This window comes from Odocoileus virginianus, unplaced genomic scaffold (genome assembly GCF_023699985.2).
Source record: "Odocoileus virginianus isolate 20LAN1187 ecotype Illinois unplaced genomic scaffold, Ovbor_1.2 Unplaced_Contig_30, whole genome shotgun sequence".
Classification (NCBI taxonomy): domain Eukaryota; kingdom Metazoa; phylum Chordata; class Mammalia; order Artiodactyla; family Cervidae; genus Odocoileus; species Odocoileus virginianus.
This window is the reverse complement of record NW_027224347.1, coordinates 44,227-71,081: the sequence shown is the minus strand read 5'-3', so window position 1 is coordinate 71,081 and position 26,855 is coordinate 44,227. Positions and strand designations below refer to the sequence as shown.

The following is a 26,855-nucleotide window of genomic DNA, read 5'->3' as shown; positions in this document are numbered from 1 at the left end:
ACGTTCTATTATTTCTCCATCCAGCCTTCTAACCAATTATTCTTTCAAACGTCCTAGGAGTCTGTAGACATTTTTACCTCAGGGCACTTTTTTAACACAAAATGTATGACCAGGAATACCACTTGAAGCTATAACTATTGGGAGCACTTGTTGTAGTCAGATGTTCCAAATGCCAGGTGTATTTCCCTTTATTATTATCTATCAGGATCACTCTTGATCCTAATAGAGTGGTACTATAGTACAGAGGCAGTCCATTTCAAGGTTGTACTGACATATGCATTCAGAAGTCAAGTTTGACTTGTTTTCTTTTCCTTTAGCTGGTCACAATAAACCATCCTGAGACAACAGATGTGACTTGGAGAAGTGATGGTACAAAAGTGATAGGTGACAGGGGCAAGTGGGAAACTGGTTTATGGTGATTACTTGTGTCTTCTGGCCCTGCTTGTATCTGATCCAAAAGGTAGAATTTCTATCTTACAATGAACTGTGATGGGCCATATGACTCAGTTGATACGACAGAATTTAGGTAATAATGGGTAGTCTGGACACAGAATCACATTTCATTCCATGGTCAAGTGCTCTGTACCTCTGGTACCTAACAAGGTCAAGTAAAATAACAAAAAAGAAAAATCTGTGTTAGTTTCATGTTACAGTAACTCCGAGTTGGCTAAGGATTCTTTTCCAAACAGTTTAGAAGTTTCTCCAAATAAGTCATAAAATAGTGTCTATATCCCAAATAAAGCACATGGGAAGGGAGATTCTTTTTCATGATGCCAGGTATGAAATATCTTCTTAAGACTCTCAATCAGACTCATTATGATGGGGAGTCATGTGGTGGGGGATGGAGCGAAGAAAAGGGAAAAAAAAATTAGTGAAGGATTTCAAGGAGAAATTAGTAATGGAAAATATAGGGTAGAAACTTTGCTTCCCTACTACTAAAAAATGATATTGAAAAAACAAAACTAGCATCACAGCAAGAAATATATGAGTGCAGGCCGCCGCCGCCCGAGCGCCGCCGTGCGAGCAGGCGAGCGGCCGCGGCCGCGGAGGAGGCGCCGCCCCAGGGGGAGGAGGTGGCCGCTCGCCGCAGACCGCCCGCGGCAGAGGCCGCCCCGGTCGCGCCGCGGCGGGAGCGGCCGGCGGAGGCTGCGCTGCTGAGGGGGAGGGTCGGGGGAGGGGACGTCACCCCTGCCCGCCTCCCGCTGCCCCCCGCCCGCAGGCTCCCGAGCATCATTCGGCGCCCAGCATCCCGCTAGCCCGGATCCTCCCGCGGGCGCGCACCGGGCTTAACTCAGGCTCAGACATCTCCACTGCCCAGGGATCACTGAGTGTGTGGAAGGCCGGCTGTCCCGGCGCTCTGCTTCGGCATGGGTCCTGCCATTGAGGCAGCTTCTCAGCCTGTGCTCGTCTGAGGGTGCGCCCGTCATGGGGGCAGCCCTCTCCCAGGGGGCCCTCATCGCCATCATCTGCAACGGCCTCGTCGGGTTCTTGCTGCTGCTCCTCTGGGTCATCCTCTGCTGGGCCTGCCACTCGCGCTCTGCCAACATCGACTCCCTCTCCGAATCCAGTCCCAACTCCAGCCCTGGCCCCTGTCCTGAGAAGGCACCCCCGCCCCAGAAGTCCAGCCATGAAGGCAGCTACCTGCTGCAGCCCTGACGGCCCTTGGCCTAGCCCGGAGTCTGGGACTTAAGTCCACCCCACCTGGCACCTGGAATCGGGATCCCAGGGTCCAGCCGGCCTGGGGTCCAGAACTCAGAGTCCAGCCTGTGTGGAACTGGACCTAGCCGCCCAGTGTCTGGTTGGCCTGGCTCCAAGAGGGGCCCTGCTGGCCCTAGGTAGACAGGCCTGGGGCAGGGGTTCATGAGTTGGTGCTAGGGCCAGGGCCATCTGGACTCTCCTCCATCCCAGCGGTCGGGGGTGGGGTCCACCCTCCCCCTAGGCCAAGCGCCTCTCGGCCCTCAAGGTTGGGGAAGCAAACTAGAATCCATGGCAATAATGGGAGGGTGTCCAGGCTGGGCCCCTCCTCTGGTCCTCCTACTGTTTGCTGGATAATAAATGGATCTAAGGCTCTAAAAAAAAAAAAAAAAAAAGAAATATATGAGTGCAGTATATATGGCAAAACTGTTCAACCCATATTTCCACACAGTCCCATAAGTTTCTTCAGTAGAACTCACTAAAACCTGATGCATACTGATATTATCTAAAATCCTGCAACACAGAGAAAGAAATACTCAGGCTCTATGTAAGGAGCAAGAAGGGCAATGATGTTCCTTGAAGACTGGAGAAGAGTGCCACAATAAATAGTGCCTCCTAGACTAGGCCTGGAGAAGGAAACAGCAACCTACTCCAGTATTCTTCCCTAAAAATCCCTGTGGACCGAGGAGCCTGGTCGGCTGCCATCTATGGGGTTGCACAGAGTCGAGCATGACTGAAGTGACTCATCATGCATACATGCATTGGAGGAGGAAATGGCAACCCACTCCAGTATTCTTGCCTGGAGAATCCCAGGGACAGAGGAGCCTAGTGGGCTGCCATCTACAGGGTTGCAAGAGTCGGACAGACTGAAGCGACTTAGCAGCAGCAGCAGACCAGGCCCTTGCAAGGCTGTGAATATCGGAGAAAGACTATGAACAGAGATGAAGATCACAGGCCTCAGGCATGGAGCTCCTGTAGCTCAATCCCCTCCCTGTCTCCTCAAGTTGGCTTCAATGAGGACCAGATTTTTCCCATGGACAGAGATGAGACTTTAGGGCAGAGACTTAAGACTGCTTGTCTTCCTTGACTCTATTTTCTGTCAAACACTTTAAAAATATTTAGTCCTCTACACGCTCTTGGATCATACTGGCAGCATAACTATGTCCTTATTTACCCCCTTCATGAACAGTCACTTTGCCAAGAGAAAGTTGAACCGAAAGTCTTAGCTTTCAGTTAAATGGGACTGCCCACAACCTGTAGAAATTACAAAGGACCACAGGTGAGGGGAAATGGTTCAGTGAATGGCTGCTTTGCAGGAAATCTAGCGTTCACTTCTAGGAGATTCAAAATTCACCGTCTGCCCCTCACCCCTTGTGTGCCCCCTCCTCCGTGACCTCAGATTATAGGCAATGATACTATAGGTGCGAGAAAACAATTCTAAGAAAGATGACCAGAAAGGAGAGCTGAGGAAAGAGAGGCGGCTGGTACAGAAAGGTGGGTGGAGGGACAGCGGTAAGGAGGAGAGAGGCAGGCGTGGAGGAAGAGAGTGAACCAGAAAAGAGGGTGCTGAAGAGTAAAAGGGCGGAGAACCAGGGGTGACAGTACAGGGCTGGATCCAAGCTGTGGGTATGGAGGGCTGCGACAGGGCTCCAAAAGTCGGCCAAGAAATAGTTGGTTTACAGAGTGGACGGAATGGATCCTACTCTGCTTCGCCCTCCTTCAGAACTGCGCTCACCTGCAAGCAGCATCCAGCCGCGCTTCCACCACAGTTAGAACTCTCATGACCTCTTTTCCTTGCCTCAAAGGCCAGAGCCTTCCCAGAAGCGCTACCGCCAGGCCCCGCCCCTCTATCCTGCCGCACCTCCTCATTGGTGGAGAGGACCGTTTCCCGGTAGTCAGTCACATTAGCCCTAGCACCGGACTCCACCCACTCAGAGTCCTGGGCTTATGCAATTGGTCAGAAATGGAAGCCTACTTACTGTGGGTGCTCTTGCTTCCGGTTCATCTCAGCAATTTGCCTGACAGAGGTAGGAATATTATTATTACCATTGTTATTATCCTTGTCCTGGACTTTGGGAACTCTGCATTGCGTGCAAGGGAAGGTCAATTACCTGTATCCGCCACAGGCAAGAGAGAAGCCCCCTGTTTTGGGGGGTAAAAATTTCTGCCTCTTATGCCATGGCTTTACTCAACTCTAGAGGTCTACGGTGCCTGTACCTAACTAGAGCTGACCATAAATTCCACATACCTTTCCACCACGAATGTTTTAATCCATTAGAGACTTCCAGATTGTATGTATCACAAACTGTTGGGCTCTCTACGATGCAGCCAAGGCCTGCTTCATAACTCTTGCTTTGGAACTATCACAAAGCTTAAAGTCTTTCCTATCACTTCATAAATGCTTTGAAGATATAATCCCGAGCGTGGTACATGTTTGTAGTAGATGAAAAGGTGTACCACAAATTGTGCTTTATTTTGGCGATAGGAGGTGTGAGAGGCAAACATTCATCCTTTATTTTAAAACATGTCTTTTAAAAAAATGTCTCAGTGCAAAAGGCTTTTTAAGAATTCACTGATGAGATAGGCCATTTAATATTCATAGGGTTTATCTCCCACTCTTTGAAACAAATGTGTCTTACCAAGGCCTCCAATAAAATTTCTATTAATGGTTCGACTATTTCATTAAAATAAACTAGTTTTATATTATCCAGAATCTATTGATTGTTCAGCATCCTTTGAACTGTATCAGAACAGTAGGAGAATTAACAAGACCCAAGTGTGCCTGAATTTTTATGCCATTTTTGCTCTTTTTCCCTGTTAATGTGAACTGTTTAACTTTCTTCCTGATATAGTTGGAAAATAATGAATCTGCCAGATCAATGTCATATGTTATATAACCAAGGAATCTAGCAAAAAAAAAAACCCAAAAACTTGTGGCACAGCATTGCAATTGCTGCCGTTCATTGGTTGTGTTTTCAGTAGTCCATTAACTCCTTCTCCACCTTCATGATTTGTTTAAATAGAGACAAAACCTTTGACTGTGTTAGACTTGTGTGGGGATCAGACTGGGGAATTAAATGAGGATATGAATAGGGTAATCATTCTTCAACATCTAAGTTTGTAATGAGTATTTTGTTCTCTACCTTTCCTCACAAGAAGCAATGTTGTTTTTATTTACTATCTGCAGAAGGACCGTTGGAAAGTCTCTCAATCTTCTCTTGTACAGTCTCTTACCCACTGTTCAAGAAATGAGTGTGGAGTTTCTTCTGTCTGCTACATATGTCCTTTTAAATTATAGTTTTGAAAGGAAGTAAATAATTACTGGATTTTGTGAATGAAGCTGGATTTTGATTCCTCTGTGAATCAAAGTTTGAAACCGGTCTCCATTTTAACCTTTTCCCTGTTTTTTTTTTTTCTCATTGTAGTAAGAGGGTATAGTGATACTTTGAGTTTCTGGTATCATGTCAGTTACAAATATATCTGTTATAGAACTGGACTCCACTAGGAGATTCATCTCCCAGAAAACTTGCAATACTGTTGCAATATTCTTGCTCTTGGAAACACAGCTTCTCCTGTAGTCTGGATTTGGATTCTGGATCTGGAAATTGTCTCAAGTTGAAAACTGAGCAAAGTATTGTGACATTTCCACTGAAGTAGTTGCTCTCAGCCTCCTGATGACCTATCTTTGGTTTCTTTTGGTTGTATACATTGAAAAATAGCTTTTTTTTTTTTTTTTTTTTTTTTTTAGCTGACATTTATCTGCCCCCTGGAATGCCATATTATATTAACCGTCTCCATGTTTCTTTCTGCATCAGGACCCTTGACCAATACTGTGACCTTCACTTTAACTACAAAGAAAAATTTACTACCTTGTTTCATATGACTAAGTTCTATTAAGATGATATTATTTTATCTTGTATTTCCTAGTTCTATAATAGTATGTAGGAGAAGGCAATGGCACCCCACTCCACTACTCTTGCCTGGAAAATCCCATGGACGGAGGAGCCTGGTGGGCTGCAGTCCATGGGGTCGCTAAGAGTTGGACATGACTGAGTGACTTTCACTTTCACTTTTCACTTTCATGCATTGGAGAAGGAAATGGCAACCCACTCCAGTATTCTTGCCTGGAGAATCCCAGGGATGGGGGAGCCTGGTGGGTTGCCATCTATGAGGTCGAACGGAGTCAGACATGACTGAAGCGACTTAGCAGCAGCATGATAGTACATAAGGGCTTCCCTGGTGACTTAGCTTGTAAAGAGCCTGCTTGCCAATGCAGGAGATACAAGAGACATGGGTAGGAAAGATTCCCGTGGAGAAGGAAATGGCAACCCACTCCAGTATTCTTGCCTGGAAAATTCATGAGAAGCCTGTCAGGCTACAGTCCATGGGGGTCACAAAAAGTCGTACACAACTGAACAGGCACACAGTCCGTAATAGTATGTGCCTCCTTTATTCCAGGCTATAGAGGCCAGTCATCGCTAGATTCTCAGTGGGACAGTCCCTCTCTCATCAGTGTATTACTTCTGAATTCACTTGATAAATCCTCTCTATTGCCTTTCATAAAATATAATTGGCTACTGGTTTATGAGCATTTTATAATATGTCCATTTCATCATATCCAGATCTCTGAGTGTTTTTATACATTTCTGTATTGTGTGAGATGATGGCATTTCTAGCATCTTTATTTCAGTTAGTAAAATAAAATTTCCAAGAATCAAACTAGCCACATAATAGTACCATTTCAAAGGTTCTTACAAGAAATGTTATATCATAGGGGATTGCTCCTATATCAATAATATTTCCCCAACCAACTTTAAATTTGTGCCCCCCCAAATTATTGATATTGTCATTTTCTTTTATTCTTTAAGCAACAGTTTCAAAATTTTTAGGTGTGACAGCTCAGATGTCTTCATTCTATGACTCACTGCCCCACTCTTTTCCAAACATGGCCCTGAAGTAGCATAGAAGACTTACTAGGTTTGAGAATTTCATCTTCCCTGGAGCTTTACTATTCCTAAGCATTCTCAGTTCTCCAAGTATGGTAATGAAAGTCAGTCACCGTCTTTCAAGGATGTCCTCTGACTTTCCAGTTTTACCTTAAGTTAATGGACAGCAATGTTCTCATCTCATTGTTGTTTTTCCATGTCATCATTGGTCCCCAGGATGGTCACACAATTCTGTGGTCTGAATAATTATGATGAATGGTTTTGGTTTCTGTAGCCTTCTCCAAATGCATATGTTATGACTCTCTCCTTTGTCCATTTTGTTCCCAAGCACAGTTCTTCTAACTGTCCTTAAAGAACCTATTCTCTACCTTCAGGTCTTTTTACTTTTTCCTTTGCATGAATTTTTCTTTCCCACCTTTTCAAAAAAGTGTTTTCATTATATTTTAAACCTATTCTCAGAGGGAATATGAATACACTCTCTAGAGAAGAACCCTCTTCTGTTCTTTCAGAGCACTACTTATGTTTTATTATACTACTATTTTTTATATTATATTTCCATCATGTGAAGTTATTTTCTCACTGTGTATTAAATCACTTATTTTAAGCACCTTCTCAAATGTCCCTTCCTTCCAAGATACATGTTATATAATTCAACAGACCTGTGTGCTTCATATTAATCTTGTGTGTTACTGTTCGCATGTCTGGGCCATAGTAGAATTCTAGTGTACATTCACTGAATGAATCTCCTTCAGTTAAGCACCTGGCTGAACTACTACCTAAGCTGACTGGTAGCTGAGGTTCCTGACTACTCCAGAATATGTGTTGTCATTGATCTAGAAATAAGTGAAGATAGTTCTTCAATATTAAATAAAATTCACAGTTATAAAAACTACCTATAAGAGCTGATCCATGAGTCAAAAACCTCATTTTCTTACGTAGACCTGTGTAGACTCAATATAAGCGTAACTATGATGATGGTTCTAAGAACTCATCAGCCCAGCTTTTCTAATTGGACTCTTTTCCTTTTTTTTGAATCTATTATTAATCATTGCCAAATTCTCATCATTTGGTTTCAAAATTAATGAAAATAGATCCCAAGTGGTAAAATTATTTCCAGTTTATTGGATTCCAATTTAAACATTCTTCCTGGATAATGTTTCTTAATTCTAGGCTTTAAATTTTAAGCTCTTGATAAATTAACCCCAATGGAACCAAATTACAACAGGCATTTTTTTAAGTGTTAGAATTATATTCTGAAATAGCTATTATCAATTTTCTCCATTTTACCATTCAGAAAACTGAGGCATATAGGTGGTGTAACTTAATGAGGATCAACACAGCTAGTAAGTGGTTGTTAGAGTCAGCTGAGCAATATGGCTTGAGAGCCAGTTATTTTAAATGCTACCTTTTATTACCTCATAATTTTAGATATGCTGGTCCTTTCCATCTTAAATAAGACAATTTGACATGGACAACAATAAAATAAGTTTAGATCATCAGAAATAGTAGCACAGAGTTACACTCTCATTTTGAAGGAGAAAGTGTGGAATCATAGGACAGCCAATAGAAATGGGTCAGGTAGTACCCCATATCTAATAACCCACTTGCTTAGAAAGAATAAATTAAAAATCAAAGAGAAAAAGTGGCATGATTTTGAATAATTATAACTGAGAGAGGTACTCAGACTGAGAAGAGACTAGTGAAATATACTGCTATGGCCTAAAGACAAAACTGTTTGAATCATAATCAGGGAGAGTTTAGATCTTAAGGGAAACATAATTGTAATATATACTCATAATGACTTGGTGTACCCATAATGACTTACATACCATTAATAAATAATCCTACACAATATTCTATACAAATATGAGTCAATAGTAGCAAGAAAGATTATTTATGAGGAAATGCCAAAAGAATATTTCTCTATTTTACAGTACTTTTTGGTAGCAAATAAGATTAGAGTATGGAAGATAGTCAGTAAATGGGAGAGAGAGCTATAGAAATTTTCAAAGAATATACTGAATCAACTTGAAACAAACTGAAGAAACAAAACAAAACGGAAAATTGGTGGGGCAATTTTAGAATTCATTAAGCATCCTGAAGGAGTATTTGTGGGAATGTATATTACTTAGAAAGTTTCAAAGGATTCTAGGAACATAATTAAATAAATAAATTAAACATATAAGAATATGTTACAAAGAGATTATAGGAAGGCCTCTGGAAGATATATCATGACAGTTTTTTTTTTTTTTAATTTGCATTGGCCTTCTCTGAAGACATTTTGCTAAAAACCATCTCAATTTCCAAGGTTATGGAGTTAAAATAATTTGTCTTATTGTTTCAGAGATAGCCCAATTAACTGAAACCTACAAATGCATGGCAGCTTAATGAAAGTCAGAGGTAGTAAGTCAATAACAACACTTCTAATAAAGCTAATAAGACTGAACAACAGAGCAATCTTGTATGAGTAAACATAGTGAATAAGATCACATGATTGTGGAGACATTTCATTACCAAGCAAATATATTAAAAATAAATCATCTAAGTCAGCTATCATCTAAAGCAAGAATTTTAAGAATAAGTCTCGTCAGTGCTAATTAATACTTTATATTACAAATAGCAGATGTAGAGATTTAGTCTTCTAGAAAGAGGGTTAATATCTCTTTTCTTCATAAATCTTAGAAAATTGTTACAGAAAGAGTTGATTGTTTTAGAATTTGTGAGAAGTCAAAACCTGGAGGAATCGTTCTCTGATCCTCTTGGTTCTTATGCCATAGATCATTGGATTCACCATGGGTGGAACAAGGACATAGATGTTAGCCACAAAGATGTGAATATGAGGAGCCACATTATGTCCAAATCTGTGAGTAAGGAAGGAGAAAAAGGCTGGAGTATAGGCCACCAGGATCACACACACATGGGATCCACAAGTGCCCAGGGTCTTGAGCCGAGCAGCCTTGGATGGAAGATGGAAGACAGTGTAAAGGATGACAACATAGGAACAGAGGATTAATATGAAATCTAAACCTCCAGTGAGGAAGGCAGCAGTTAGGCTGTATATTCTGCAGATCCTGGTGTCTGCACAAGCCAGCTTGATCAGAGCCATAAATTCACAGTAGGTGTGAGGGATGACATTAGTTCTGCAGTAGGGAAGCCACTGAAGCATAAAGGGTTGAGGACTGAACAGCACAACTCCACGGAAGACAATAGCCAGCCCCAAGTTCTGGATGACTCTGTGTGTCAGGATAATGGAATGTCTCAGAGGATTGCAGATTGCCACGTACCTATCAAAGGCCATGGCCAAGATAAACCCTGAGGCCATGCTGCATAGTGAGTGAATGAGAAATACTTGGACAAGGCAGGCTTCAAAATAGATCTCCCTGTCATGGAACCAAAAAATGCTGAGGATTTTGGGCATAACAGTAGTGGAAAGGATCAAGTCAGCCACAGAGAGCATACAGAGGAAGAAGTACATGGGCTCATGCAGGTTGGAGTCTGTTCTGATAATAAATAGGATGGAGAAATTTCCAAGGAGAGCGCTTAAATAAATAAGGCAGAAGGGCATTGATATCCATGTATGGATGGCCTCCATCCCTGGAATGCCAAGGAGAAGAAAGGTACTGGGATGGATACTGGTATTGTTTGGCAGTGACATGATGAAAGAATGCCAGTTGTGTTCAAGTGCAGAATGGATTAGATTGTTTCATATCCACTTCTCCATCACTTACTGAAGACTTTGTATTATTTTTACATATATATATTATATATACATTATATTTATTTGCTGTATGAAATACTTATAATGTTTCAAGGATAAAATGGATAAATAGGACTCAATCTCTAAACTTAGATGTTAACATGCTAAATAGGGGAGAAACTGGTGCAAACCAATGATTAAATTCACATATGATTAATGCAGTATAAGTTATATGAATTATTTAATTTTATGACCTATTATATAGGGATTGGAGAAGGAAATGGCAACCCACTCCAGTATTCTTGCCTAGAGAATCCTGTGGACAGAGGAGCCTGGTGGGCTGCCATCTATGGGGTCGCACAGAGTCGGACACAACTGAAGTGACTTAGCATGCATGCATGCATTGGAGAAGGAAATGGCAATCCACTCCAGTATTCTTGCCTGGAGAATCCCAGGGACAGAGGAGCCTGGTGGGCTGTCATCCATGGAGTTGCACAGAGTTGGACACAACTGAAGTGACTTAGCATGCATGCATGCATTATATAGGGATATTTATTCCACTTGTGTGCATCAGAGGATTTGTAGATAAGATGCATAATCTTGGTTCTCATCCATTCTGTACCTTTAAAATAGATAAAAATAAGAGAAAATTATAACTTGCATTAAGTTCACAATCAGGAAACCCTATTACCCTCTTCACTCTGTTACTCCAGTTTAAAATTCATTTGTCCAGAACTATTTATGAAATATATTAAAATGGAAATCACATTGTAAAATGAAGCAAATAGAAGATTCTCTCCTAAATTTAAATTGCCTGTCTACTCTGCCACATGTAATTAGCATGTTTTGAAAAAGAATTTGATTACACATATTCTAAATGCTTTTTCCAATGAATGAGAACTTTAAGAATGACAACAAAGACTGTAAACCAGGGTGTATCCATCTCCTCAGACTAAGTACAAATTAGGAGCTACCCACTTATGGCAGGTAACTAGTTTGAACCAGGCAGTAATCATTTTTCAACCAGTATCTTATTCCTCCTCCAAACCACCTCTCTTCTCCATTCTTTCTGTCCAGCAAATTCAGACTGCAGATTTCTGGAGCTTGCAGAACTTAACATTATATAGCTAAGTTGTGCCATGCTCAGAAGTCTCACTGTTAACTCTGAGGACAGTTTATAGATCATATATACAAGAGTGATGTGTTCCAATGGCAGCACATTGTACCCTTAGAGAGTTATAAGTCAAAAACAAGAGAAGAATGGCTGAAGATACAGGAACTAGAAAGCTCACAAAAATAATGTGCAAATTCTATAACTATTATTCCAGTATGACCAGAATATTTATTTATAAAATTAAATAAATATAAAATATAAAATATAAAATAAAATATAAAATATTATATTTATAAAAATAAATATTTATTTATTTTTTCATTAAATAAAAAAGTCCACTTCCATTAGGAAATATATAAAAGATGCATAACTTCTCAGAGCTGTGCTACTCAACAACAACTTTAAGTGTATGTCAGAGAGCTAAAAAAAGATTAAAGTCCTAACACCTATAGAATGACATGGAATAAAAAATAAATACAGCTCTAAATTTTGAAGTTGGCAACCTCTGAGCATGTATAGATGATTGTTATTTGAAAATGAATGAGAGAATAGACAAAAAGAGAAATCTAAAATTATTTGGTAATGAAATTGATATTGAGTCAATATATATGGTTCAATATTTACTTTGAATAATAACTTCATTTTAGCAGTAAAATAGAAGTTCAGAAACTAGATATTAGTATATAAAGGATACGTAAAGCATACCCACAATTGTGCAATTAAATTTGCTTTTCAGAATAACTCTTTGCTTAAAGAGCAAATCAAGTTCAAAGGAATATCCGCTTATAAAATTATAAAATATGAGAACATATGCCATCTGCATGGCATAATTCCAATTCTGAAACCTGCAATAAATTTTTAGATTACATTCAGTTCAGTTCAGTTGCTCAGTCGTGTCCGACTCTTTGCAACCCCATGGACTGCAGCATGCCAGGCTTCCCTGTCCATCACCAACTCCCGGAGCTTGCTCAAACTCATGTCCATCGAGTTGGTGATGCCATCCAACCATCTCATCCTCTGTCATCCCCTTCTCCTCCTGCCTTCAGTCTTTCCCAGCATCAGGGTCTTTTCCAATGAGTCAGTTCTTCACATCAGGTGGCCAAAGTATCCATGGAGCTTCAGCTTCAGCATCAGTCCTTCCAATGAATATTCAGGGTTGATTTCCTTTAGGATGGACTGGTTGGATCTCCTTCCCATCCAAGGGACTCTCAAGAGTCTTCTCCAACACCACAGTTCAAAAGCATCAATTCTTCGGTGCTCAGCTTTCTTTATAGTCCAACTCTCACATCCATACATGACTACTGGAAAAACCACAGCTTTGACTAGATGGACCTTTGTTGGCAAAGTAATGTCTCTGCTTTTTAATATGCTGTCTAGGTTGGTCATAGCTTTTCTTCCAAGGAGCAAGTGTCTTTTAATTTCATGGCTGCAGTCACCATCTGCAGTGATTTTGGAGCCCCCAAAAATAAAGTCTGTCACTGTTTCCATTGCTTCCCCATCTATTTGCCATGAAGTGATGGGACCGGATGCCATGATCTTAGTTTTCTGAATGTTGAATTTTAAGCCAACTTTTTCACTCTCCTCTTTCACTTTCATCTAGAGGCTCTTTTTATATACATTTATGTTATATATTTATAGTGATGGATAGAAATTTTAATAAAGTTGAAATTGAGAATGTTAAAATAACACCAACAATTTTCTCCTATAAAAATAGGAGAAAGAAGATGAGGATAAGAAAAAAGAGTGAGATTTAGTGGAACAGTAAAATAATTTTTAAAAACATGTCATTTAAAATAGGACCAAACCTGAAAAAATAGTCTACCAAGTTCACAAAAAAGACAAAAATGAATGAAGCAAATTTAGAAATGCAAACCAGCAAACAACGTATTTACTGTGAAATTGCACATTAGGGAATTAAATGACCCCTAAAGTAGGCTCATTGTTCTGGCAGAGGGATACTTTTTTGTGCACAAACTCTTTCCATATAACTTAACTCTGACTCACTGTTTTTTGGTCTTCACTTTCTTCTTGAGAACTAGTGACTAAGGCCTGAATTAGAAACTCATATTTAGATTTTTTATAGCTGTGCAGTAACTAAGTCGTGTCTGACTCTCTGTGACCCCATGGACTGACTGCAGCATGTCAGGTTTCCCTGTCCTTCGAGTGTGATAAAGCAAAGAAGTCAGACAGCCTGGATCCTATTTAGGACACCCTCATTCAGCCTGTTTCCACAGAAGCCACATGAATTTAATACTTGTTTGGAATTTCTTTCTTTTTGTCCTGTTACCACTACAGGAACTGACCTTTCTTCAGTGGATCCCAAAGCTCCTACTTCTTACTTCAGCAGCAATAACATGTACTTTAGACATGACACGTGCAGGTAGCATTCCTGAGCTTGCAAAATCTGAAAAGAAAGTAAACTCACAAGATCTGTCTCCTCCCAAGTGCTTCTTTCTGTAGCGCAGCCTAGAATTTTCCTCTTCAGCTCCTGGCAGGATATCTTCAATAACCTGGCTTATTCTTGAGTCTGTTGTATATATCAAATGATGATGTATGTACTTTGCCCAAGGGTTTCATTAAGCAGGGGATCAATGAGCTGTTACTTTTATGTCCCTCTTCATTGGCATAGTTATCCATAGAGAACTTCAACTGAATGTCATGACTTTCCTAGAGATAAGATCAGATGGGAAGACTATAAAGCTCCTGGAGAAAAGGAAAATCCTAGAGAAGTAGGATTTGGTGATCAAGAAGTACTTATCCTAGAGATTCATTTTAATCATCCAGTATCATTCTGTTTTCTGATCCCTTTCTCCTTGATGAAGTACTTACTACCTTCTGCTCCAAACCTTTGGGCATAAAGGGAGATATTGTGGTGGTTGTGTTATCTTTACCTTACCTGTCCTATATTACCAGAATCTCCTGACCTGTCTTTATTATAATCCACTTTTTCAGCTAACCTCAATTATAATAGTTTTAGACCCACAGCCTCCCAGGAGTCAAGAAAGTGTCTCAGGTGTGCATGGGTTCCTTGTGGAGCCCAATATATGCCTGAGCGGAAATTCTTGAGCCAAAGATAGAAGCCAGTCTTCAGCATTATTCTCCTCCACTTTTATTAAAGATCCAAGAAAAGGGGAAGAAAACATAATTTTGTCAATGTAATCTATCTCACTCTGAGACTATTTTCCTTGGGACCCACTGGTTCATTAGAAATACACAGTTTACAAATATGCTTCTTAACTTTAAATTCTTTCAAATGTATAATCACATTGGCTTTACACAATAATTTTTGACTTGGTTGAGTATATATAATTTCCTGTGAGAAAATGTAATGCAACAAAGACCTTATGTTGATAGAGAAGTCTCCATGATTACATTATGGAATCATATATTATTTTATGGCCATAAAATACATCATTTAATTTATGTTCCATAATTTACTTAACCAGTCTTCAGTTCCCAGATATATGTGTTATTTTCATTGTTCCACTAATTGCAAAAAAAGAGAAAGAAGAGATGAATTTTTTTTGCAAGTGTGATAGGAACATAATAGAAATAAAGACAAAAAAAAAATTATCCACATCTACTGTTAAAACTTTACTGTGCAAAGAGGCTGTGTAATCTCTTGCTGAACAACCATGTACATGGAACTTTTTCACATTCCTGTTTTTATTTATTAAACCAGTTCCTTTCTTTGCATCAAGAAATAGGTAATATTCTAGGAATTGAAAATGTAATAATCAAAGTGGAAAAGGTCCTTTATTTTAGAATATTTGTTGTAATGAGAAAAATCAACAAAAAAAAATAAAAAACATAATATTTCAGGGAATAAAATATTCTCTTATGAAAGCTCAGAGGTTAATGTGATGGAGACTGACTGGAGGTAAGAAGAAAGGTCAGGAAAGTACTCTGTTGGAGATAGTGACTGAATTGAGATCCAGATGATAAGAAAATACCAGTCATTCAGAGAGAGGAAGAAAAGTATTGCAAGAAAAAGAAATGATGGAAGGAGTATCTTGCTTACTGGGAGAAATACTTACTAAGTTTTGAGAAGGAGGCAAAGAGTAGGACAGCTGAAACAAGTTATGTAAGGAAGAGTGGTACTTGAGAAAGTTGAAAAGAGGCACATGTCAGGTCATTTAGGACTTTATAAATCAATGAAAAAAAGCTTAAATTTAATCTATTTCAATAGGAAACTTTCTTTTCAGCAACGTATACTGATCTCCTCTATAGATCTACTTCTGTGGTAGCTCAGATGGAAAAGAATGTGCCTGCAATTCAGGAGACCCAGGTTTTATGCCTGGATCAGGAAGATTCCCCTGGAGAAGAGAATGGCACCCACTCCAATATTCTTGCCTGGAGAATTCCATGGACAGAAGAGTCTGGCAGACTATAGTCCATTGGGTCCCAAATCGTTGAACATGACTAAGTGACTAACACTTTCACTTTCATAGATCTACTGGTATAAAATTAAGTCTGTTTTCAAAGAGCAGGTTTAAGATGATGTCAGGTTTTCTAAGGAAGCTGAATATGTAGAAACATAAATGGATTATGGAGTTAAATTTGTGGAATGACTGTAAAAAACAAAAAAGAATCAAGGATGACTACTAATTTAGGAGCAGAAGCAAATAGATGATTGACTATCAGGGTATATGCCTCAAAAAAACAATAGCAGCTTGGATCCTATGTGAAGATTGTCAAAATAAAGTGAATTAAGAGGAATGAGACCAGTTTAAGATATAATCAACAGAACTTGCTGTTGTACTAAATATAGAGGATGGGGAAAAATAGGATTGGTGAAAATATTTTGTATCATCTGCTTCCTTACATGTTTCTCCAGTTTCTCCTTCTCTTTAATTTTCCCTGTTCTGCCTTTATCTTCTGCATATTTGTCATCTTTCCTTCTATGGCCACACTTATTTCTATGGCTACAAATAACAGCGTGTGCATTGAAGATTTCCAAGTTTGTATCACCATCTCTGCCCTATTTGTTGAAATAGAACTTCTCTATCCACCCAACAAATTGACTTCTCTATCTGGGTATGTAATATGCATTTCAATTGAATACTTCTTGAACTCTAATCTCCACAATCCAGTTTCCTGCTAGCCTTCTTCTCCCTAAACTATGTGAAAATATGCCAGTAAGAATCTTCTCAACCCCTCCCCTGTCCTCATTCCACCCACCACTTCTACACTAAGAGCTATTCCAGGGACATATTAGCCTTGGGTGAGAGCAATGTTTTGTCAAGACCTTCTGTATGGAACACATGACTGAACCCAGTTACAGCCTCTATATAAACTTTTAAGACTCAGGAGAGTGGGTATGAAGATCTGCTTGTCTTGTGGCTGTCCAAGGCATTGACATTGTAAACAATTATTGGGAGGTCACATTTAAAGCTCATGATATACAAGAGCAGACAAAAGAACATGACACTGAATTGAAGTTCCAATTCCTCTACAATCACCTAACAGCGGAGTAGGGACAAAAAGTAAAATATTCAACAGCTAGATTAAAATACTAAGTGTAAAACCATCTTGGTCAGCTAAACTAAAGTACTATCCTAGACTTTAATACATAAGAATGATCAACCAGTAGGATCTGTTGACCCATATGGCAGAATAGGGACCTTGCAGAGAGATCAAACTCCGTAAAGATATGGATGTTACAGAGACAGCCACCGCCCCAACTCTCATCATGGATCAATGTGCTATGCAAGTACTCTGACTGACCTGACTTCTAGCCTAGGGGAACTTAACAAGTCATATTATGTTTATGTGGCTCTTTATGAAAAAAAAAAAAATGTTATTTTGTTTTTATCTTGACCTGTGTTTTCTCTTGCATATGACTATACTGTTGTTGCATTTGCCTTTAGTATATCCAGATAGTCACCCAACAGGCCACCTCCATGCTAGTGAAACCCCTTGCTGAGCACTAAGAGCACAGTGCAGAATAGAGTGGGCATATAAAATTGTAAGAGCCCATCTCAAGGTATAGATTGTTGGAAGAGGTCTTTGAAAAGACTTCACTGCTAACTGACTGTGAAGCTAGACTAAGGGAGTCAGAGTATCCTTACCCTCTCTGCTGCTCTTGGAATGTAAAATCCACCCATCATTCTCATACCAGGAGTAACCAAGGACATATCCTTGAGAGAATAATGTACATTTAAGACCATATGGTAGAGAAGGAAATGGCAACCCACTCCAGTATTCTTGCCTAGAAAATCCCATGGACAGAAGAGCCTGGTGGGCTACAGTCCATGGGGTCACAAAGAGTCAGACACGACTGAAGTGACTAGCACAACTCAAGACCATCTGGACAATTTTGGTGACTGATCCAAGTGCTCTTTATTAACTCTCAAAATTCTGGAGGGAGATGCATGCTAATATGCATTACCTTGTTAAAAATACAAAGGTGTTATGTAAAACAGGAACTAGACATAATCTTTCCTTTTCCAATTAACACACAGAATAAAAAAAAAAATCTGAGACTCAAGCTGTCCTGCTGAGGGGTAGGTTCCAGAGACAAGGAAGACTCACTTCCCTCCATACTCTGTCCTGGCTTCTGCTGTTATTAAGATATTGCCTTTAAAGTCTTCAAACACGAATTTTGAACTAAGATCTTCAATTCCCAATGACTTGTTTCTCTGACCCCACAGGGAGACTATCCACATGCAATGACCATGAAAGTCTTACACATTAGGAAACATGTCTATAACTGAGCTCATTTGGAAAAATCTGAGAGTCATGAGAGAACTAAAGGCTTCCTCAGTAAGGTGGGTGCTCATCCCCCAGAACCGCTGCTGACTTCAGGCAGTGTGCAGTTGTTCTCATTTGTGCCTTGGGCTGAGTGACAGTAGCCAGATGGAAGGTCTCAGGTCTCCAGTTAGAGCAGACCGGCTGTGAAAAACAGGCTGGTATATGATTTCTTGAGGCAATTGAACCTGTTTGAAATTGTGGCCCATGAAAAGACTTCCTCTGGCCTAGAAGCAGCAACATCTATACTCTATTACAGGTTGTGACCAGGATGCAAGTTTCCTGAAAGTAAATTTCTGTGTGAACTTCCCTGCTTAGTTCATTCCTTCAGAGGAAGGCTGATGAAGCAAAGGATGAGAGTGTGGATCTATCAGCCCTATATTCTAAACAGACCTTAGAAATAGATGATATGTGATCAATGGTCCATGATGTTCAAAGCCATCTTAACTGCATTGTGTCAGTTTACATTTACAAAACCCTGTAGAGTGTATATTCTAATGGCTAATACAAAGATTCAAAATTTTGTGATTATGCTTGGTTTCAAGTTATAGTCCATGAATTCATTTAGGGTAGGTTTTGGCAAATGAACATTCTTAGCTTGTTTTCTTATTTGTGTCATGATAAGAAAACCATCTGGTAGCTCAGATGATAAAGAATCTGCCTTCAGTGCAGGAGCCATGTTCTATCCCTGAGACAGGAAGATCCCCTGGAGAAGGAAATGGCAACCCACTCCAGTATTCTTGCCTGGAAATTCCATGGACAGAAGAGCCTCATGGGGTGATACAGTCATGTATCACAAAGTATCCCATGTATCACATGGGATACAGTTCCTTGTATCACCAAGAGTCAGACATGATGAGACATGTCACAGTTTCCTTAAGGACTTAATGGGGTTAACACCTGCAATGCAACTTACATAGTCCTAGTGGATACTCAATTCATGTTTGATTGTTTCCTTGTTTATTGTAAAGAATGATAGAGGAAGTAGGATTTAGCCAGAAGACATTATAGGCCATATATTTAATTCTTCCATCAGCAAGTGTGAGTTTAACACTATTTCCTCTTCCTCTCCATCCTATTATCAAATAAGAAACAAAATATTGACAGAATTCAATTTTTCTGAAAACTGATCCCTTGGTATGTGTGAAAGAGTTAATATCAAAATTAGGAAATGGTTAATGAACGAAGTTTGGGGATAGTGTCTGGTGTCATAAATTTGTAACAACTTACTGGTTATCCTTTATTGAAATTACTAACAAAAAGTAGTAGCATTCCCTTACATTCTGTTTCTTTTTTTCTTTATTCATTAATTGAAAAAACAGCAAAAATCAGAAAAGATATTGTCTCTGTCAAGTAACAATGTGCAATATAATACAGGAGAAAAATATGCAGAAATGTAAAATACAGTATGACAAGAGATAGAAGGCAGGTAAGTGCACATACCATAAGGACACTGAGGAGGGGTGTCAGTGATGAATCAGAGCTGCTAGAAAGGTAATCTCAGGGTAGCTGACATGTGCGTAGACTCTTCAGTGTTAACCAAAAGTTACTGAAGGTTGGATGTGTAAAGAAATATGAACAAAGACACAGGGTCACCACCTTCATGAATTGAATAAGTGACCAATTCCTTATGCAGAGAGATGTGAGAAAAGTTTCCAATTCAAGAGGTTAGAAAAATTTCATGATGTTTTGCAAGACACAGAAGGCCGCCTCTCATTTGTAATTCTGTTTCTATTTTTTCCTGAAGATTACAATTTAGCTTGCATTACTGACTTATTTACCTTAACCTTAAATTATTCTGGTAACGCATGTATACACTGAGTCCACAGGAACTATTTTTAAAGTCAAATCAAATTGCCTTATCCTCTCACTCTCAATTATTTTTATTTAATTATAATTGACATATGATGTTCTGTAATTTCAAGTTGTCCAGCGTGTTGATTAGATTATGTTTATTTGTATTGCTTACTCTTTCCCTTTGCGTGAATTTTTTCCCCTAAATTTTCAGAAAATGTTTTCATTATATTTCAGATCACTTCTCAGAGACAATGTGATCACTCCATCTAGAGTAGCCTTAACTTCTGTTCCCTCAGAGTGCCTCATATTTTTATATCACATTTTCACAATACAAAATTATTTGCTCACTGTGTGTATTAAATAGTTCATACAGCTTCCCAAATGTCCCTTCCTCTCTACATACACATTATATACTATAAGGAACCTGTATGTTTCATATCAGTCTTGTATGTTACTGTATTCTCAACACATGAGGTCATATCTGGGCTGTAGTAGAATTTTAGTGTACATTCACTCATTCAATCTTCTTTAATTAGGCAGCTGGCTGAACCACAGTGTGATTGGTAGTCTAGGTTCCTGACTACTCCACGATGTGTGTTGGCATCCCTCTAGAAATAATCAAAGATACTTTGTAATATTAATTATAATTCTCACACATAAAAAGCTTTGCCTCTGAGGGTTGATCCATGAGCCAAAAGCATTAGTTTCTTCTTAAGACTTGTCTGAACTCAGTATAAACATAACTATGATAATGATTCTAAGAACTCATCAGCTTTTCTAACTGGACTCTTCCTATTTCTTGAATTTTCCTCTTTTCTATTTGCTGGCAAGTTTTTATTGTACATCATCAGAATTAGTGAAAATAGACCCCAAATTGTCCAGTTATTTCCAGTTTACCACACTGGATTCCAAAGTAAGCACTCTTGCTGGATAATATTTCTTAATTCTAGGCTTTAACTTATCAAGCTCTTGATAAATTAACTTCAATAGAAACAAATCACATGTAGGCATATTCTTTTTTGTTCCATTTATTTTTATTAGTTGGAGGCTAATTACTTTACAATATTGTAGTGGTTTTTGTCATACATTGACATGAATCAGCCATGGATTTACATGTGTTCCCATCCCTATCCCCACTCCCACCTCCCTCCCCACCCAATCCCTCTGGGTCTTCCCAGTGTACCAGCCCTGAGCTCTTGTCTCATAGGCATATTCTTAAATGTCAGGATTACTTTCTGAAGTAACTGCTGTCGATATCTCCATTTTACCATTCAAAACTGAGAAAGACAGATAATATAACTTGATGAGAAGCAACAGAGTTAGAAAGTAGTTGTTTTTGGATTCAAAACTGAGCAGTATCACTTGAGAGCCAGTTGTCTTAAACAGCAATTTTTTGCCTCTCTTAGAATTTAGAATATTCAGGTAATTTTTGTACTAACCAACATAATATGAAATGGATGACAATAAAATAAGTTTATACAACCAGAAATATGAGCACAGAGTTAACACTTTACTATTGAGGGAGGAGGTATGAAATCATAGGGCAGTCTACAGAAAGGGGTCATGTAGAACTGATATCTGATAACCCACTTGCTCAGAAAGAAGAAAACAAAGATTAAAGACAATAAGTAACATGATTCTGAAGAACTGCTAATTGAGAGAGGTACTCAGGTTACTGAAGAATTTGGTAATATATGCTACTATGGCCTCATGACAAAACTGCTTAGATCATTATCAGGAATAGTGTATATCTTAAAGAAAAGCACTGTATTGTATTAGGTACCTATAATGACTTGGCATGCCCCAAATGAGTTATATGCCTATGATAAGTACATGATATTCCATACAAAAGTTTAGTCTGTTACTAAACTTCAGAAAGGAAGAGGAATGAACAATATCACAGTCAAGAGTAACTAGAAAGATGACTTATAAAGAAATGTCAGAATACAATATTTCTGTTTTATAATACATATTGTGAGTTAAATAGAGTATGCAAGAACACAAAAGAATGGTAGACAGAATTATATATATTTTCAGTGAATCAAATGAATCAGTTTGAACCAATTGAGGAAATAAAAGGGAAAATGGTAGGACAGTATTGGATTCATTAAGTCTTCTGAAGAAGTTTTTGTGGGACTAGATATTATTTAGAAAACTTATAAGAATTTTAGATGGATTGAGGAAATAGTAATATGCCACACAAAATTCCAGGAAGTAATCTGGAGGGAATAGTTTCTTTATCTGTTTTCTCAGAAGATATTTAACTAGAACTATGCCAGTTTCTGAGGTTTTAGATTTAAAATATTTTCAGTTTTCTTGTCTACGAGAAATAGACAATTCCATTAATTAAGCTTAGTGAAAGTCAGAATAATGAATCAATACTAGTGTCTCTTGAAGTTCATAAAACTGAAAAACAGAATAGTATTGTGGAAGCAAACATAATGAGAAAGATCACGGAAAAGTGGAGAAATTGAATTATCAAGGAGACATGTTAAACAGAGTGAAGTAAGTCAGAAAGATAAAGACCAATACAGTATACTAACACATATATATGGAATTTAGAAAGATGGTAATGATAACCCTATATGCAAAACAGAAAAAGAGACACAGATGTACAGAACAGACTTTTGGACTCTGGGAGAAGGCGAGGGTGGGATGTTTCGAGAGAACAGCATCAAAACATGTATATTATCTAGGGTGAAACAGATCACCAGCCCAGGTTGGATGCATGAGACAAGTGCTCGGGCCTGGTGCACTGGGAAGACCCAGAGGGATCGGGTGTAGAGGGAGGTGGGAGGGGGAATCGGGATGGGGATTACATGTAAATCCATGGCTGATTCATGTCAATGTATGACAAAAACCACTACAATATTGTAAAGTAATTAGCCTCCAACTAGTAAAAATAAATGGAAAAAAAAAGAAAATAAAAAACAAACAAAAAAATAAACACCTAAGTCAGTCATCTTCTAAGCAAGTTTCCTGAGAAGAATGACATTAAATCAATACTAACTAATGCTTTATATTGCAAATAGAATATGTAGGGATCCAGGCTTCTAGAAAGAAGGTTAATATCTTTTTTTTAAAATAAGTCTTAGAAACTTATTACATAAAAACTAATCATTTTAGAATTTGTGAGAAGTCAAAAGTTGGAGAGATCGTTCTCTGATCCTCTTGGTTCTTATGCCATAGATTATTGGGTTCACCATGTGCGGGATGAGGACATAGATGTTAGCCACAAAGATGTGAATATGAGAAACCACGTGGTGCCCAAACCTGTGAGTAAGGAAGGATAAAAAGGCTGGAGTATAGGCCACCAGGATCACACACACATGGGATCCACAAGTGCATGGGGTCTTGAGCTGAACAACCTCAGATGGAAGATGGAAGGCAGTGTAAAGGATGACAACATAGGAACAGAGGATTAATATGAAATCTAAACCTCCAGTGAGGAAGGCAGCAGTTAGGCTGTATATTCTGCAGATCCTGGTGTCTGCACAAGCCAGCTTGATCAGAGCCATAAATTCACAGTAGGTGTGAGGGATGACATTAGTTCTGCAGTAGGGAAGCCACTGAAGCATAAAGGGTTGAGGACTGAACAGCACAACTCCACGGAAGACAATAGCCAGCCCCAAGTTCTGGATGACTCTGTGTGTCAGGATAATGGAATGTCTCAGAGGATTGCAGATTGCCACATATCTATCAAAGGCTGGTGAATGAGAAATACTTGGACAAGGCAGGCTTCAAAGTACATCTCCCTGTCATGGAACCAAAAAATGCTGAGGATTTTGGACATAGCAGTAAGGATCAAGTCAGCCACAGAGAGCATACAGAGGAAGAAGTACTTGGGCTCATGCAGGTTGGAGTCTGTTCTGATAATAAATAGAATGGAGAAATTTCCAAGGAGAGCACTTAAATAAATAAGGCAGAAGGGCATTAATATCCAAGTGTGAATGGCCTCCATCCCTGGAATGCCGAGGAGAAGAAAGATACTGGGATGAAAGCTGATGTTGTTTGGCAATGACATGATGAAAAATATGGGCTGTGTTCAGTTGCAGAATATGTGTATACTTTCATATTCATATGACCATTTATTTACTGATGACTTCATTTATTAATTAATATAAATCTTGAGAATGTTTTATACTCTAAAAATAAAATGATAAATAGGACCTAATTCCTAATTTCAGATTGACATTCTAATGGGGAGAAAGTGATATAAACCAGTGATTAATTTCCCACATGATCAATGTAGTAAAAGGTTTATGAACAAACCATTTTATGAACAAAGAGGTAGAGATATTTATTCTACTTCTGTGAGTTAGAAGATTCACAGATAAGATGTTTAGTCTTGGTTCTGAAGCACTCTGGATGTTTAAGATAAAGAAAAATTGTATCATAAGTAGATTCACAATCAGACAACTCTAACCTTAAATGTGTTAGCCCTCTTGAAAATTAATTTGTACAAGACTATTTGTGAAATGGGGCTTCCTTGGTGGCTTGGATGGTAAAGAATCCTCTTGCAATGCAGGAGACTTTGGTTTGATCCAGGGGTCAGGAAGATCTCCTGTAAAAGGAAAGGGCAACCCGCTCCAGTATTCTTGCCTGGGAAATCCCATAGACAGAGGAGCCTGGTGGGCTCTAGTCCATGGGGTCACAAAGAGCTGAACATGACTAAGTGACTAATACATTCATTTGTGAAATACAGTGTTCCCTCAGTATGCATGGAGGATTGGTGTCAGGACCCACCACGGATAGTAAAATCCTCAGAAGCTGAAATCCCTTAGTCAGCCATCTGTATCCTCAGTTCCACGTCTGTACATGAAACCAACCCTGAATCATGTAGTAATATTACATATATTTAATGAAAAGAATCAGTATGCAAGTGGACTTGTGCAGTTCAGACTCATATTCAAGTGTCAATTGTCCCTTGAAATGGCAGTGACATTGCAGAATGAAGAGAACACAAGACTCTGTCCTAAATTTCACTTGACTGTCCACCGTGCCACATCAATTAGCATGCTTTGATGAATACTTTTAATTGCACATATTCTGGACTCTTTTTCCGTGGAATGAGAACTATAAAAGTGATAGCAGAAGGTTCTAAATTAGGACACATTCTGCATTTGTCTCCTCAGATTATGTTAAAATTAAGAGCCACCCTCCTCCTATGGAAGGTAACTATTTTGAACCAGGTAATAATCATCCTCTTTCAGCCAATATCTCATTTCTCCTTCAAACATCGCCTCTTTTCCCATCCTTTTCATCTGATAAGTTCAAACTTCAGAGTTCTGGAGGTATCAGAATTTAGCAATATATGGCTCAATAGTGTCATGCTGACAAGTACCACTGTCAACTCTGAGGACAGTTTATAGACCAGATATATAAGAGCAACAGTGGCAGCACGTTGTACCCATGGGGAGGTAGAAATCAAAACGAGGAAAAACAGCTGAAAATACAGGGAGTAGAGCCTGCAAAATAATAAGTGCATATTTTATCACTCATATTCCAGTATGACCAGAGAGCTAATTAAGCAGATAGGTCTGCTTCTGTTAGGAAATATATATATGTATAACTTTTGTGCTGTTTGACTAGTTCAAATGTAGGCCAAGGAGCTAAAAAGGACTAGAAGTCCTAACACCTAGAAGATGGCATGGGGGCAGAAATAAACATATCTCTCAGTTTTGGACTTGGCAACCACTGAGGAGCTTTCTCATTTGAAATTGAATAAGAGAAAAGACAATAAGGGAAATCTAAACTTATTTGCTAATGAAGCTGTAAATTGTCTTAATACATATGGTTTAAGATTTACTTTGAATAATAGCTTTACTTCAGCAAATAAAAGTTTAGAAAGTAGATATTAGCATGTAAAGGATAGGCAAAACACATACATTATTGTGCAGTTAAGTTTCCTCTTCACAATAGCTCATTTAAAGAGTAAATCAAGTTCAGAGCAACACTCTCTAATGTAATTATAGAATATGAAAACATAGCATCTGCATGGCATAATTCCAGTTCTAAAATTTGTAATAAATTCCTGGACTGCATTGTTTTTGTTATAAAATGATAAAATCAAATAACAAAACTTTGAATTAAGAATTTTAAAATAACACCAGTAATAATTTTGAGTAAACAGGAGAAAGTAAATGATGAGAAGAAAGAGAAAAAAAATAAAAAGTGGGATATAGCACAAAAGTAAGAGAGAAAAAAAGTAAGAGCAAGCCCATACATACTTGCTTGGAATTTTGTTTTTTTTTTTTTTTTCCTTTGTCCCATTGCCACTATAGGAACTGACTTTTCTTCAGTGGATCACAAAGCTCCTGCTTCTCACTTCGGCAATAATGATATATACTTAGATATCATGTTCAAGTAGCATCCCTGTTGCAGAATCTGAGAAGAAAGTAATACTTACACAATTTCTGTCCTCCCAGGTACCTCTTTCTGTAGCACAACCTAAATTTCTTCAGTCTTAGCTCCCAGATAAATACATTCAATAGCATGGCTTATTCTTGAGTTTGTTGTGCATAACAAATGATGTGGGTATTTGCCCTGGGGTTTGATTGAACAGGTCAAGGAGAAGTTACTGTTATGTCTTCCCTTTTCAGTGGCATTACTTATCCTTAGAGAACCTCAACTGAGTTTCTACACATATGATCAGATAGGAAGACCAAACTCCTGGAGAAAAGGAAAATCCTAGAGGAGGAAGATCTAATGGTCAAGGAATATCAGCTTTGATACAAACCATGAATTGATAGAAATAAGAAGAGAGATGTAATAAAAATATTTTATAACATTTTGTCAGTTCAATGAGGATGTTTATTTATAGAAGATTACTAAGCATCACTCAATCCTTTTCTCA

General features: G+C 38.6%; 2 protein-coding genes, 1 long non-coding RNA gene and 1 pseudogene across 3 annotated transcripts; 2 read left to right on the top strand and 2 right to left on the bottom strand.

Moving 5' to 3' along the window:
* The first annotated feature begins 1,000 nt into the window (after positions 1–1,000).
* LOC139034163 (adropin) lies at positions 1,001–2,084 on the top strand. Its single transcript, XM_070464599.1, has one exon. The coding sequence runs from the start codon at positions 1,426–1,428 to the stop codon at positions 1,654–1,656; it is 231 nt and encodes a 76-aa protein (XP_070320700.1). The 5' UTR covers positions 1,001–1,425; the 3' UTR covers positions 1,657–2,084.
* A 1,533-nt stretch (positions 2,085–3,617) lies between these two features.
* On the top strand, positions 3,618–26,855 carry LOC139034165 (uncharacterized). Its single transcript, XR_011486596.1, has 4 exons — positions 3,618–3,722; positions 18,106–18,222; positions 19,525–19,631; positions 26,602–26,855. It is a non-coding gene; the product is annotated as an uncharacterized lncRNA (long non-coding RNA).
* On the bottom strand, positions 9,352–10,296 carry LOC110142045 (olfactory receptor 52D1-like). Its single transcript, XM_020901056.2, has one exon. The coding sequence runs from the start codon at positions 10,294–10,296 to the stop codon at positions 9,352–9,354; it is 945 nt and encodes a 314-aa protein (XP_020756715.2).
* LOC110142046 (olfactory receptor 52D1-like) lies at positions 23,122–24,023 on the bottom strand (annotated as a pseudogene).